This window comes from Herpailurus yagouaroundi, unplaced genomic scaffold, assembly GCF_014898765.1.
Source record: "Herpailurus yagouaroundi ecotype Mexico unplaced genomic scaffold, PumYag 29, whole genome shotgun sequence".
Taxonomy (NCBI): domain Eukaryota; kingdom Metazoa; phylum Chordata; class Mammalia; order Carnivora; family Felidae; genus Herpailurus; species Herpailurus yagouaroundi.
The window spans coordinates 86669764-86683281 of record NW_024412377.1 but is presented as its reverse complement, the minus strand read 5'-3'; the positions used below and the strand labels follow the sequence as shown (position 1 = coordinate 86683281).

General features: G+C 37.6%; 1 protein-coding gene across 7 annotated transcripts in view; it reads left to right on the top strand.

Moving 5' to 3' along the window:
* The window catches only part of ADGRV1 (adhesion G protein-coupled receptor V1), a 607523-nt gene that overhangs the window by 283794 nt on the left and 310211 nt on the right, over positions 1 to 13518 (top strand). For all 7 annotated transcript variants that reach the window (XM_040448735.1, XM_040448763.1, XM_040448752.1 and 4 more), the window contains one exon: positions 2178 to 2278. In XM_040448735.1, coding sequence (XP_040304669.1) covers positions 2178 to 2278 — 101 coding nt within the window. The remainder of the gene's footprint in view (positions 1 to 2177; positions 2279 to 13518) is intronic.

Genomic DNA, 13518 nt, shown 5'->3' with positions numbered 1-13518 from the left:
ACTCTGTGTCCCTGTGTGGGTGGATCTCGGAGGCAACCTGAGACCTGCACACCTGCCCCAGAACACCCTAGAGCAGCCTTCTGAAAAATGGATTATGTCAGATTTCTTGGCCAAATTTCTAGGCCAAAAGCTTTGTCTAATGCAAAGACTCACTTCCTATGTGGAACTTTGTCTAACTTATTAAAATCTAAACACTCTTATTAAAATCTAAACTTTACCAAAAGGAGTTAGGAGAGGCATTGCTGTAAGGAATACTACTAGTTAGTCATCAACCCCCTGTGGGCACTTTGCAGAGGCCCAATCCACTTAGGCCAACATGTGGTATATTTTAAAAGTTTGCTCCAGGGGTGCCTGGGTGGCTCAGTCAGTTAAGCATCTGACTTCAGCTTAGGTCATGATCTCACAGTTCGTGGGTTCGAGCCCTGCCTTGGGCTCTGTGGTGGCAGCTCAGAGCCTGGAGCCTGCTTCGAATTCCGTGTCTCCCTCTCTGTCTGCCCTTCCTCCACTTGCACTCTGTCTCTCTCTCCTCAAAAATAAACAAACATTTAAAATATATGTATAAAAAAAATAAAAAAATTAAAAATTAAAAAATATATATATGTATAGGGGCACCTGGGTGGCTCAGTCAGTTAAGTGTCTGACTTGAGTTCAGGTCATGATCTCATGGTATGTGGGTTTGAGCCCCGCATCAGGCTCTGTGCTGACAGCTCGGAGCCTGGAGCCTGGAGCCTGCTTTGGATTCTGTGTCTCCCTTTCTCTCTGCCCTCTCCCTCTCGTGCTCTGTCTCTGTCTCTCTCTCTCAAAAATAACTAAACATTAAAAAAAATTCTTTAAATATGTGTAAATTAAAAATAAACTTAAAAAAATTAAGTTTGTTCCATAACTTCATAGAAGATAATGGAAAGCAAATTTAAATAAATGCAGCGTCTCCTGTTTGTAAAGGAGGCATTAATAAATGAGGTTCAAACTATGTTAAAACTACATGCAAATGATATGGCAAAGCAGCACATACATGCCAATTGTCATGTTTTGATGGTTCTTACACAAAATAACTCTAGCAAAGGTGTGAAGGATGAAAAGGCTTAAGTGAAAAACCAAATGGGTTACTATTTGAAGCACATTTAATTTTTTTTTTTCAACGTTTATTTATTTTTGGGACAGAGAGAGACAGAGCATGAACGGGGGAGGGGCAGAGACACAGAATCGGAAACAGGCTCCAGGCTCTGAGCCATCAGCCCAGAGCCTGACGTGGGGCTCGAACTCACCGACCGCGAGATCGTGACCTGGCTGAAGTCGGACGCTTAACTGACTGCGCCACCCAGGCGCCCCTGAAGCACATTTAAATTCTAGAACAGGAAATATTTAAAAAATATGTATATACTCTGCATTTAAAACATGGCACTAAAAGAAATTTATAGATACGAATTGCAAGATAAAAGATTTGTTGGTTAATGCTGAGTTTCTTTGTATTTTTTTTAGTGCCAAGTTTCTAATCATCCCTTTGAAGTAGTGTAAAGAGATGAATTCAAGTACATTTAAAGAAAATAAGAACAGTTTTCTTTACCCCACTTAGAAATATAGATGTTTAGGTTAAATGTCATCTCAAGAGGAAAGAATACATTTTGTTCTTTGGTTTTGGCACCCAGTAGCATAAGGTTACTCTTAAAATTCATAATTACCACTGTTGTAATTACATAACTATTCCTAGTAGATAAAAAGGGAGTAATTACTAAGCCTGAGTTTTGTTAGTAATATTCACAATTTTCTGCCTGAAAACTCCAATTCACCTCCCTAAATATCTCTATTTAGCCAAGCCACCTGTTCTTGGAAAATTAGATTGGAATTTGATTCTTTTCTTATACAGTAAAACTTGTCTAGTGGAAACATAGAAAAACACAAGCGTAATGAAGTTATTAATCTGCTTAATTTGTGCTATCTTTTTGGTAAGGGAGTGAACATGTAGCTGTTGAAAATTAACGTTGTCCTTTGGCCCTAATTGCTAAGATTGTATATGTCATGTAAAATGGAGTAGATTAAAATTAAAATATGATCGTTTCCATGCTGTGTGGCATGGGGAGACTACAGGCCTTATATGCTTACCTGTTCCAAAGAAGTTTGCTACACTACTGTTTGCTCATGGATTGTAAACCCACCTGTGAACGTTTTTGTTCTTGCAGGTCTTGGCCTGGCTGTCCTTTCCCATATCTTCTGTGCCAGGCACTCCATGTTTGCAGCTAAGCTTCTGGCTCACATGATGGCAGCCAGCTTAGGTACACAGGTAAGAGGGCCCGGGGATTTCTACCTTTCACAAGAGGTTCATGTTTCTTCTTCTGTGATCCTTGAATTGAACATATGAGCAAAGTGTAGTCTCATTGTAGCTGAAGTAAGCTTGTTTAGTTGTATAGCAGGGGAGGGTGGAAGAGTGTGGTAAGAGGAAATGACAGTATTAGGACCTAAAGTGTATTTTGTGAGCTGTTTTATACAGAGGTACCTTAATATCCTCCCTTACAAGAAAATAGCTGCTTATCACAAAGCATTATACTCTCAATTTATATGTGATAAATGTATTACTGATGTGTGCATGTATTAACATTAGCATATTTTACTTAATCTGTTTGAATAAAATATACTTTGTTACAAATTCTTTTACATGGAGGACATTAAGATGATATGTATTTTAAAATATCTGCTAATATTTTATCTGTTGACCCTTGAACATGAGGGTACGTGGCACTGACTCCCCGTGCAGTCACAAATCTGCATAGAACTCTTGTCTCCCCCAAAACTTAACTACTGATAGTGTACTGTTGACTGGAAGCCTTACAGGTAACATAAACAGTTGATTAACCTGTGTTTTGTATGTTGTATGTATTAAATGCTGCATTCTTACGCTAAAGTAAAGCAAGCTAGAGAAAAGAAAATATTATTTAAAAAATCATAAGGAAAATGCATTTCCAACACTATATACTGTATTTATTGAAAAAAATCCACATTGTAAGTGAACCCACACAGTTGAAACCCAGGTTGTTCGAGAGTCAACCGTATTTTGTGTGGTTTAATATTACAGAACACAGTTTGGTAGAACGTTCTTTTCTGAAAAACTACTCAGGTTTTCTCTTGCAGAAGATAGAACATGAAAAACATTTCGTCATCCATTAGCATGAAGTTTAAAGCACAGTTTAAAACACAGAAAACAGATCAAAAAATGAAATTAGATGCCTTTCCTGTCCATGAAGTACTCACAGTCTAGAACAGTAGATGTATAGATAAGTGCAAACATGGACTATTTGCAAAGTACTGTGTGAATGTAGATGATGATTTAATTTATTATTCTGTGAAAGTCCAGGAAGTCTTCATATAGGAGGTGATATTTGTGGTCAGACTTGAATGAGAAGTTCATGCAGTTTGTTGATGAGGGGAAAGGTGGGCACAGATGTTTGTATAAGCAAAGGGGGAAAGGCATAATCATATCTACTTGAAGGCTGTAATTACAGATCCGGACATTAGGAAGACATTATACAGTATTATTATTGAGAGAACTTTGTATTTATTTTATAAAGTAAAACTTCCCCTTTTCTAGGTAGTTGGGGCCCTTCTGGAGTGCAAAAAAATACTGTTTCTTGATTGGGTGCTGCTGGTTATATGCATATGTTCAAGTTATGTAAATTTATTGTGCTGTACACGTAGGATTTGCATGCTGTGTTTCAGAGTGCTTAAGGCATTTTATTGAACTCTAACAGAAGTTTTTAAAATAATACTAGTAGAGGAGCTGAAATTTAAGATGGAGAATTATCTGAGATATTGGACTCCTATTGTCTTTTTTTTTTTTTATTGTCTTTTTATTGTCCTGGGAGTGAAAATGGCATGTGTAAATTTCATAACTTTATTTTGGGGGAACAGTTAAGTGCTGGATTCTAGGCAGAGGATTCCAGATTGCGTTTTTAAAGTACCTATGAGCTTTGGGAGGTAACAGCTGTTACCAAAGGGGGGCTTACATTGAATTTGACAAGGCTATTTATATTGCCTTGGTAACCTATCTTAGCTGTCTGATCTTGCCTTTGCTTCTTGTATGTAAGATCTTAGAAAACCCGCCTTCCATAATTAGAGTTTACTTGGCTGCATTCACCACCCACTCTGGTGATTTTTTGGCAGCAGAATTTGTACAAGTCTTAATTATAGTACTGTAGAATTACAGACAACTCTTCAGTGTCCTAGCAGACAAATTTGCTCATGTCTGGGGATGTGAAAGAAGGACCCAGAATTTATATGTTGGGACACTGCCTTCTGATTCACATTGTACTTAACATTGATTTTAGAGAAGAAGGTTAGTCAAATCCATGTTTTTTGGTTTATTTTTAGAATAGATGAAGCATTGTGCCATGAAATATTCTGTAATATGTAGCTTGTGACATAAAATATCTAAAAAAACATTTCCGTAGTTTGTAGGAAGAATTGGTGTATTATTGATAAAGTACTGTTGCCTCAAAATGGTTTACCTATCTACTTTGATTTTTTAAAATACCGTTTAAGTTTGTTTTAATGTTTACTTATTTTTTGAGAGAGATAGAGAGACAGAGCATGAGCAGGGGAGGGGCAGAGAGAGAGGGAGACACACAATCCAAAGCAGGCTCCACGTTCTGAGTGGGCAGCACAGAGCCTGACACCAGGCTCGAACTCAGAAACTGTGAGATCATGACCTGAGCTGAAGTCGGATATTTAACCGACTGAGCCACCCAGGCGCCCCATAAATACCCTCTAAATTAAAGAGAATAGTTGTTTCCATGAAAATCTTTTAGCAAAGGCTTTTTTAAATCCTCAGACTCTCCAAAAAAAGAAATGAAGCTGACTGCAGGAACTTGGGCCCGCTCTTTCTGAATTTTAAAATCGTATTGATGTCTCCAGTTACAGAATCTTGCCAATGGGGGTATTCCATTTCCAACCTCAGATCTCTCATTTGGAATCCTCCATCAACATTATGTTGACATCCCTAGAGTGTGAGTTTCCTCTTGAGAAGTCTTCAAAAATACACTTTTGGCCAGTCATTCTTTGGCTAAGAGAATGAAACTTTCCTTGCTGGCCTCAAGTGTTTGAGTTGGAAATACTCAAATACAGGTCAGCCAAAAGCATTCAGTGTCAAATCTTTATTGCTTACCTAGAATGAGATTGAATGGCCTTTGTGGGAAAGGGAAGAATGGAAATGTGATCATCTTTGACTTCCTTTTGTCATTGTAGGTCAGTCAGTGAGCAAGTTAGCAATCAAAATGTGCTCATCTGGCTCTACTTCTCTGCTAGAAACATATGTAAAAATATATATTTATATTATTTATAGCTATACATTAATCTGGTTTGTCATTCTAGCATCTTTGAGAATCATTGACTATAAACTACCAGCAGGTGGCAGTAGAAGATTTTTTTTTATTTTTTATTTTTTATTTATTTATTTTTTTAAATGGTTTCAATCCGTAGCAAAAATGGAGTTCAGCAGAAAACTTGAGAGATGTTTTTACAGTGCTTCCATGATTGGGCTAGAGAGTATTCTTCTGTAATAGTAAATGTATGTTTGTGGCTTCTTACCATTGTCTTTTTATTTCTTTTGTTCAGAATTATACTAAATAAAAGTGTAGGCTACCATAAGCAAGGTTCTGCATCACTAGCTTAGAATATATCTTTGTGTCATTTATCACTTATAGTTAAATTCAGGGGCAAAAGATTGTTTTCCTGTTTATATTTTTGCTGTGGAAGTTTTAATAAGTCCGTTATTTATATAGAAATATCTGTTCATTGAAATGTTGCAGGTAGAAGTTTTGAGATAAGATCTCTTTTTTCAGTATTATTTATTTAAAAAATAATATGTATTTTTCTTCAGTGCCAAGTTAAAATGTCTCGGTTACCTAAAAGAAGATTACTAAATGGCAAGAAATTGTGAGACCATTCACTTCAAGTATAATGTGAAGAACAGCAAACAAATTTTTATGGTATTGGGTGATATTTCTCGGAAAAACATCTAATTATATCTTTGGAATTTTTATCTTAGAATCACATTGCCAACCCATGTGTGCCCTGATAAGGCTGGTAAACAACTAGGACAAAGGACAAGTTTGCAGTTCAGGGTTCTCAGTCCTGGGGGTTCTGTCAGGAAAAGCAATTCTCCAAATCTAAAAAAAGAACAGAAATTTTCTCATAGAAAACATGATAAGATAGAACTGCATTTACTCTCTGGTTTGTAAACTTAACAAAGGGAAATACTTGGGTTTTTTCCCTCTGTTTTTTTGTTTGTTTGTTTGTTTGTTTATTTACATGGCTTAAGCACATATTTTTAAACTGAAGAGTAAACTAAAGAGAAAAAAAATGTATGTAAAAATGATTAAATTTGTTGGCCAGTCTATATATTATCTGAATTCAGAAGACACTAAATATCTGAGAATTTTAAATACTTAAATTAAGTTTTTGGGGGCCATTGGATGTGCAGGAGTTGTAACTACTTAGACATTTTCCTCAGTAAAGGACAAGGGAATTGCCTTAAAATTCAGAAGCTTGTTCTCTGGCATTTAGCTGAAGATGGGCTATCAGTGTTTGTCCAGTTTTCTAATTCTGCAATATTTGGGGTGTCATTTTGCCATGTCATTTTGTTTTCTGGGTAGAATGCTGCCCAAATATTCCTGCCAACAAGTTCTGATTTAATGCTGAAATGTCCTTTTGGTTTGAATATATAGCATCTTTGGGACTCTAAGAATTGTTGCCTACAATGTAAAGGAAGCCAGAAGCCATATGTAAACTCTCAAATACAGGTTCCTTGTGGCTGCTACAGGGCCTGGTTTCTCCCCTTACAGCTTCCCTGTTTTGTTGAGACTGTCAGCTCAGGAAAGCCATTGTGTGTGCAGAGTCTGAAAATGCATATCTAAAAAGTATATTTGTATCAATTAAAGCAGAATGAGACAAATTATAAAGTATAAACTAATCAGAACAGATTTTTGTTTAGTTGGAAGTTTGGGTTAGTTACTTACTCACCAGAATATCCTATATTATTTCTGCTTTGTTACTAAACAAACAAACAAAAAGAAACAAAAAAAAAGTAAGAATTGAAGTACAAGGATCAAAATTGGGTCTCGCTTTGAGGATTGGGAACTTGAGAAACACAAAGTAGATCAGAAATGTGTTTCTTAAGCTTCATTGTGGGCATCTTATTAAAATTCAGATACTGAACCAGTAAGCCTGGGGTGGGCTTCTAGATCGAGCTTGTTAGGAGATTAGATTGACCATATTATGACCCAAGTGCATTTCTGGTTGTTGCTGTTGCTGCCACTGCTGCTGTTGCTGTTATTATTGATTACCAAACCCACACTGTCAGCCTGTCTTCCTTACTGTGAAAAATTATTTAAGAAATGACATTAATTAAATTTTTACTTTCATTCATAGTGTCATTGCCTTTGAAACTACTTACAAATGCTTGTCTTTCCTTCTGGAAGGAAAGACTACTGCTGCTTTTTTCTTGTTTTATCCTCCCCTACTCCATCCCTAAGTACCCAAAGGAAAGGTACTTAGACAAGAGAACTAATGTCCGACTCAGAGTACAGACTATGTTTTTATTTTGGTCTTTCTCATAGCATTTCATACTTGGCAGAACTTCTCAGTGTTGTTTTTGGACATAAAATAAACCACTAGAAAGAAAGTGTAGCCATTCCCTCCCCAATTCTTTCTTCCCTCTGAAGACCTTGAGTGTGCCCCCATTTAAATGGTATTGTGCCCCCATTTAAATGGTATTAAGTATGTAAGGTTTCTATTTTTATTTTTTGTCCAAAAATTTTCTATTCAATTGTGCCTTGTCTTCATGTAGAGATTAAATGGTGACCATGAATAAAGAGCATTCCGTACCCAGATATGAATATATATTTAAGTTGAATTTATTATGTATTTGAGTCTTAATTCAGGTGTGATCCTCAATATGGCCAAAGGCTTAGCACATTCATGACTGAATGCGCATTCCATTGTCCACTAGTGAAATTAAAACCAAAACTTTGAGTAAACTCTCCTTATCCCAGGTGAGGATCATCATTCATCTATAAAGTCAACCACTTGGAACTCATCTACCACATGCACAGTTTTGAGATTGAGATTATGCCATGGGAAATTCCAAGCAAGAGATGCACGCATGAATTATGTAAATGACAGTCTATAATAGCAACCTCATTGTAAGAACCAAGTGTGTACGTAGGTCTCTTCTTCTCTAGTGTACTGTATAGTATTCCATAAGCTATCAACAGGGGACCTCAGCTTGAAAGTCTTCATGTAGCAACGTAGCCAACCGGGTTGTTGAAGGATGTATGAGATGTGAAGACTCAGAATGTGCACATTCTAGGAATGGGAAGGAGAAAGAATAAAGGCATGGAGGTTATAACGGACCTGGGCGTTCCACTCAATCGAGGCCTGCCCATGCGCCCCTGCGCAGGAAGAGATAGATACACTGACTACAGGCGAGGTAGTTTCATATTGCCTGAGAACCACGGGGAGCCACCTGTGGAGTTAGTCCAAAAAGGTACAGTAGGAAAGCAGTGTTTTTAAGGATTAATCTGGCAATTAGGGATTAAATCAAAAGTGAATTAAAGTAGATGAGAAGGTGGAATTAGGGAGATCGGTTTAGAGAAGCTGGGTAGGGCAGCTTTTACCATTATCCAGTTGTGATGGGTTGTGAGCTGGGACAATGGTAGGGGTAATGAGAACCAAAGGAAGAAATAAGAACTAATAAAAACACCCTGTTTTGCTTTATGAAAGCTTTGAAATCTTACTTCTTTTTTTATAATCAATAAAAAGAGTGCATTGCAAATTTTATTTAATTTAATAAATGCTAATATAATACCTATTAAGTATTATGTGAGGTAAGGATTATGATATAGGTACTAATATTACTCCTTTTTTACAGACGAGGCAGTCAAGGCAAAACGAATAGAAGTTACTTGCCCTGGGTCACATAGTGGTGACAGAACCAGTAATTGAGCACAAGCAGCCAGGCTCCAGTCCTTGCCTTTAACCACTATGCATGCTGCCTCATAAATCAGGAATTAATGAGATTTACTCTGTCACCAAAGGAGGTAGATGATTTTAAGATAACTGTGGAACTCCTGGTTTCATTTGACTTAAATAGAAAAAGCTAAAAGGTTTAATAGATGGGATACATGCAGTTTGCAGCCTTAGGGATTTAAAGTTGCTATAGCACATTTAAACCAGTGGTTCAGATATTACCTATATAAACATGAAATCTTGACACTGGAAAACAGGTTCTATGACACAGGTTGTGTACCCGTGATTATAGAATACACATAGCTAATGTCATTAAGGGCTTGCCTTTATGGCACTGAACTAAGTGATATACACGCATTGCCTTCTTGTTGTAACTACCAGATGAGCTGGGAACTGCCATCATTCTTATTTTACAGATGGAAAAATAGGACTAAGTTTTGTTACCTGTCTTAACCTTCATTGGTAGAATGTGGCAGCTGGAAGAAAGATTCCAACTCAAGGCAGTCTGGCTCTGAAACCCATGTGTTTAAAACACTGTGCCATGTGGAATGAGAAGGGTCATTAGGAGTGGATAATTAAAGCACAGTTAAAGTTTCTGAAGCCAAGGAAGGGAAAAAAAGATTTCAAATGGAAGGACTGAGCATCAGTGGGAGATTAGTCCTCAAATTTGGCAAGAACAAGGTCACTGGAAACTTGGAGAGAGAGGATGAACATGAGACGTAAAAAGTTAGGGAAGAAAGGGGTAGGGAAGAAATGGGACAGGCTGATTCACACCATACCTGAAAGAAGTTTCACAGTGAAGGAAGGGGGCTGTCAGGGTTCAGGAAGGGGGAGCCATTCAGGTGCCTCTGATCATAAAAAGCTTGCTGAAGGGAAGGTGGACCCTGGGGCTTCCAGCTACCACCAGCCGAAGGACAGATTTCTCCCTCTCCCACCCTACCCTCTTGATTGGTATTTTCCTCCTTTGAAAAAGAGCTTTTTTGAAAGGAAAAAAAAAAGGTTTATTTATTTTGAGAGACACAGGGAGAGTGCGTGTGCTGTGGAGAAGCAGAGAGAGAGGGAGGGAGAGAGAATCCCAATGTGGGACTTGAGCTCACGAACCATGAGATCATGACCTGAGCTGAAACCAAGAGTCGGACACTTAACTGACTGAGCCACCTAGGGCCCCTGAAAGAGAGCTTTTTATAGAAGACTGATGAAAGGGTGATAAAAATTAGTACATTTCTCTTTGGTCTGTGTTTTTATTTATATTTTTTTATTGCTTTGAAATGTTTTATGCCTAAGGCAAGTGACACCCTATTGTGCCTAACCTAATCATGTTACATCTGGGAGATTAGAGCTATAGTTTGAACTCCCCCCTCTCCTGTTTCCTGAATCCAAATGTCTTTGATGACTTTATATTTTGGGTATTATTACTGAATTTCATGTGAATCTGCAATCAGTTGTGAAGTCAGTTTGTAACTAGTGATTATCAAATAGTTTTATAATCTTTTCTGCAACCAAAAATGTTAGTATTATGTTATTCACAAGTGTGTGCTTTCAGGGATTAAAATGATATTGGTATTCAGATGAAGTGAAACTTGAGCATCAATCCAGGCATTGAATTTCAGAAGAAATTTTATATTTTATTTTTGCTTTCTTCTTGAGTACACATTTTCTTTATGCATCAAATTTTTCATTCTTAAATATTTAAATAATACAATCCAGCCTTTTTTCAGCATGCTTTCAAAATTCAGCTCAACCATAGACTGTTCTCACTAAATTGAAAATAAGTGGATGCCGAAGATACAAAAATAGTATCATGGTCACACTACTGGGAAATTCAAACTTTCCCAAGTGCTGAAGTAGCAAAGCAACAGAAAGAGTGAGTAATATTCTGAATGAGGCTACAGTGACATTATCATGTTTGCAACATGGCTTTTGTTACTAGGAAAATTTGTGAGGCAAATCCAGAATTTACCAGAAAATACCAGTTTGGAATCTTCTATTACAGCCTCAGAAACATAAACTATCCTTGACTTTTTAAAAGCCCTCTTTTGATATCCTTAACTAGGGAAAATTGGCATCTGAGAAAAATTGTTTTTATGAATATTTAGTACTGGCTGTAAAGAACTTTAACAAATATGGAGTGTAGGGGGAAGAGTCCCAGTTTTGGACTTAGAAGGACAAATGGAGTAATATCCTGAGCTGTATCAGAAAAATATTTGGAAAAATAAGAATGCCTGCCTTGCAGAGTTGTTAAGAAGATAATAGATCATGTTCAACAAGCTGGAAACGCAAGGCGTGAGAACAAGGGAGCAGAGGAAGGTGAGGATGGTCCCTGCTGCTCACTGCAGGGCAGAGGCCCTTTGCTTCAGCTCTGAGTCGAACACTCCCTAATGCCTTCTGGAGCACCGAGCGCCATTTTCTAGTCCAGAGGTTTTCTTAAATCAACCGCAAGGGAGGTGACAAGTTTTTCAGGCTCACCCCCTTAAAATAGCCCTCTCTGTCTTGCCTGCTGCCACACTTCTCACTGTACTGTCCTGGAAAGGCTTTGCTGTTGGGCCACATTATGTGTATGCACTGTATTAATTTTGCTTTGTTTATATTTTTTAAATGAGCTTCCCCCCCACCCCCCGCCCAATCTTGAGTGTTTCCTAAGTTCTTATGTCTTTTTTGCTTGTGTTGAGTTGTTGAAACCTTAAGAACTGGAGACAGATGTGTATGTGTCTTTCATATATATATATATATATATGTATATATATATATATATATATACACCTATATATATACATACCTATATATATGCCTTTATATATATACGCTTACATACATTTATGGTTTTTAAATTTTTTTAATGTTTATTTTTGAGAGAGAGAAAGACAGAGTGCAAGTGGAGGAGGGGCAGAGACAGAGAGGGAGACACAGAATCTGAAGCAGGCTCCAGGCTCTGAGCTCTGAGCTCTGAGCCTGATGTGGGGCCCAAATCCACGAACCACAAGATTGTGACCTGAGCTGAAGTTGGACACTTAACCAACTGAGCCACCCAGGCACCCCTATGCCGACATACATTTAAATGGGCATCCATGTGTCTTTTAAAAATTATATATGCCTTTATATATAAAAAATATAAAATACATATATTTATATATTAGTGTGTATGTAGTGTGAGCTTGTGCACATGTACGTGTATACATTTGACATTTGAAATAGGCTTATATTTAAAAAACACAGAAACATGTAATGACACTCTTGGTACTGCTAAGGACTACCTACTGTAAACACTGATATGCATAAATTCCTTGTAATCCTTATAACACCGTGAGGTAATCAGTATTATTTTTATTACTCCTGGATTGCACATAAAAAATAGGAGACCCTAGAAGGTTTTGTTAGTTACCCCCTGCTCCCCAATCCATATCAAGTAGGTCTGTCATCTCCAAAACCCTGCTGTCCGTCTCCGCCCCTCTTGGAAGGAACCAGAGAACTGGGTGGTGCCTTCTTCCTCTACTTCCATGGAACATAAGAGCATGGTCTCTTGGAGATGGTTTTTAAAACAGTTTTGTTGAAACACAATTCATCTACCATACGTTTCCCCCATTTAAGGTGTACAGTTCTTTGACTTTCGATATCTATGCTGAGTCATGCAAGCAGCACCAGTCAATTTTCTTTATTTTTCTAGCCTTATTGAGATATAGCCAACATTTACTATTATACTAATCATTTTAGTGAGCCTCCCTTCGGTCTCGTTTCTAGCTCTCAAGTATCCTGCTTTCCTTTTGTAAATCTTTTCAATGACTGGCCCTTACAAAATTTGTTTTTGAATTTACAAATACATCTATAAGCCCTAGAAGTTGTGTCTTGAGCTTCAGCCGCTTGCTCTACCAACAGAATGTCTTATATTTAGTCGCCTATCTGCCTAACTGATCTTTAAGTTCCTGAGCAAAGAAACTCTTTTTTTGCGTCATATGCTATGCCAAATGGTAAACAAGAGGGCCAGAATAACACTAGTCATAAAAGTGAAGCAGCCTTTCTTATTGGCTTGTTAGCTGTGTGGGGCCTAGAACCACCTTTCTAGCAAAGCCCCATTTGGAGCCAATCTCCCAGGAACGTGTGCTCTGTGTTCTGCCAGGGATGGGAGGAACTTGGTTTCAGGTGCTATGTTTTGGTTATAAGGCTGAATGTTATTGCCAAATTGAAACACTGACATGTTATGTATCAACAACCAAGTGTATTTCGTTGCCAAATGTCATCTGCAGAAGATAGTGTGTGCATGTGATCTTCGGGGATTAGGTGTGGAAACTGAGAAATTCCATAGTAACCCCAGGCCTCACTTCTAAGCCCCGCTCCCATCCAGTTTAGTCCCCCGCACCTTCAGGAATACAGAAATCAAGGTGAAATGAAAGTGTGAGTGAGGTGAAAGAGTGAGTGAGGTGAAATGACACTCTGAGTTCGTATTCTCATTTTTTAAAAATATTTTAAAACTTTTTCAGTACGGATTTCCCTTTTCTTTTTTTTTTTTTT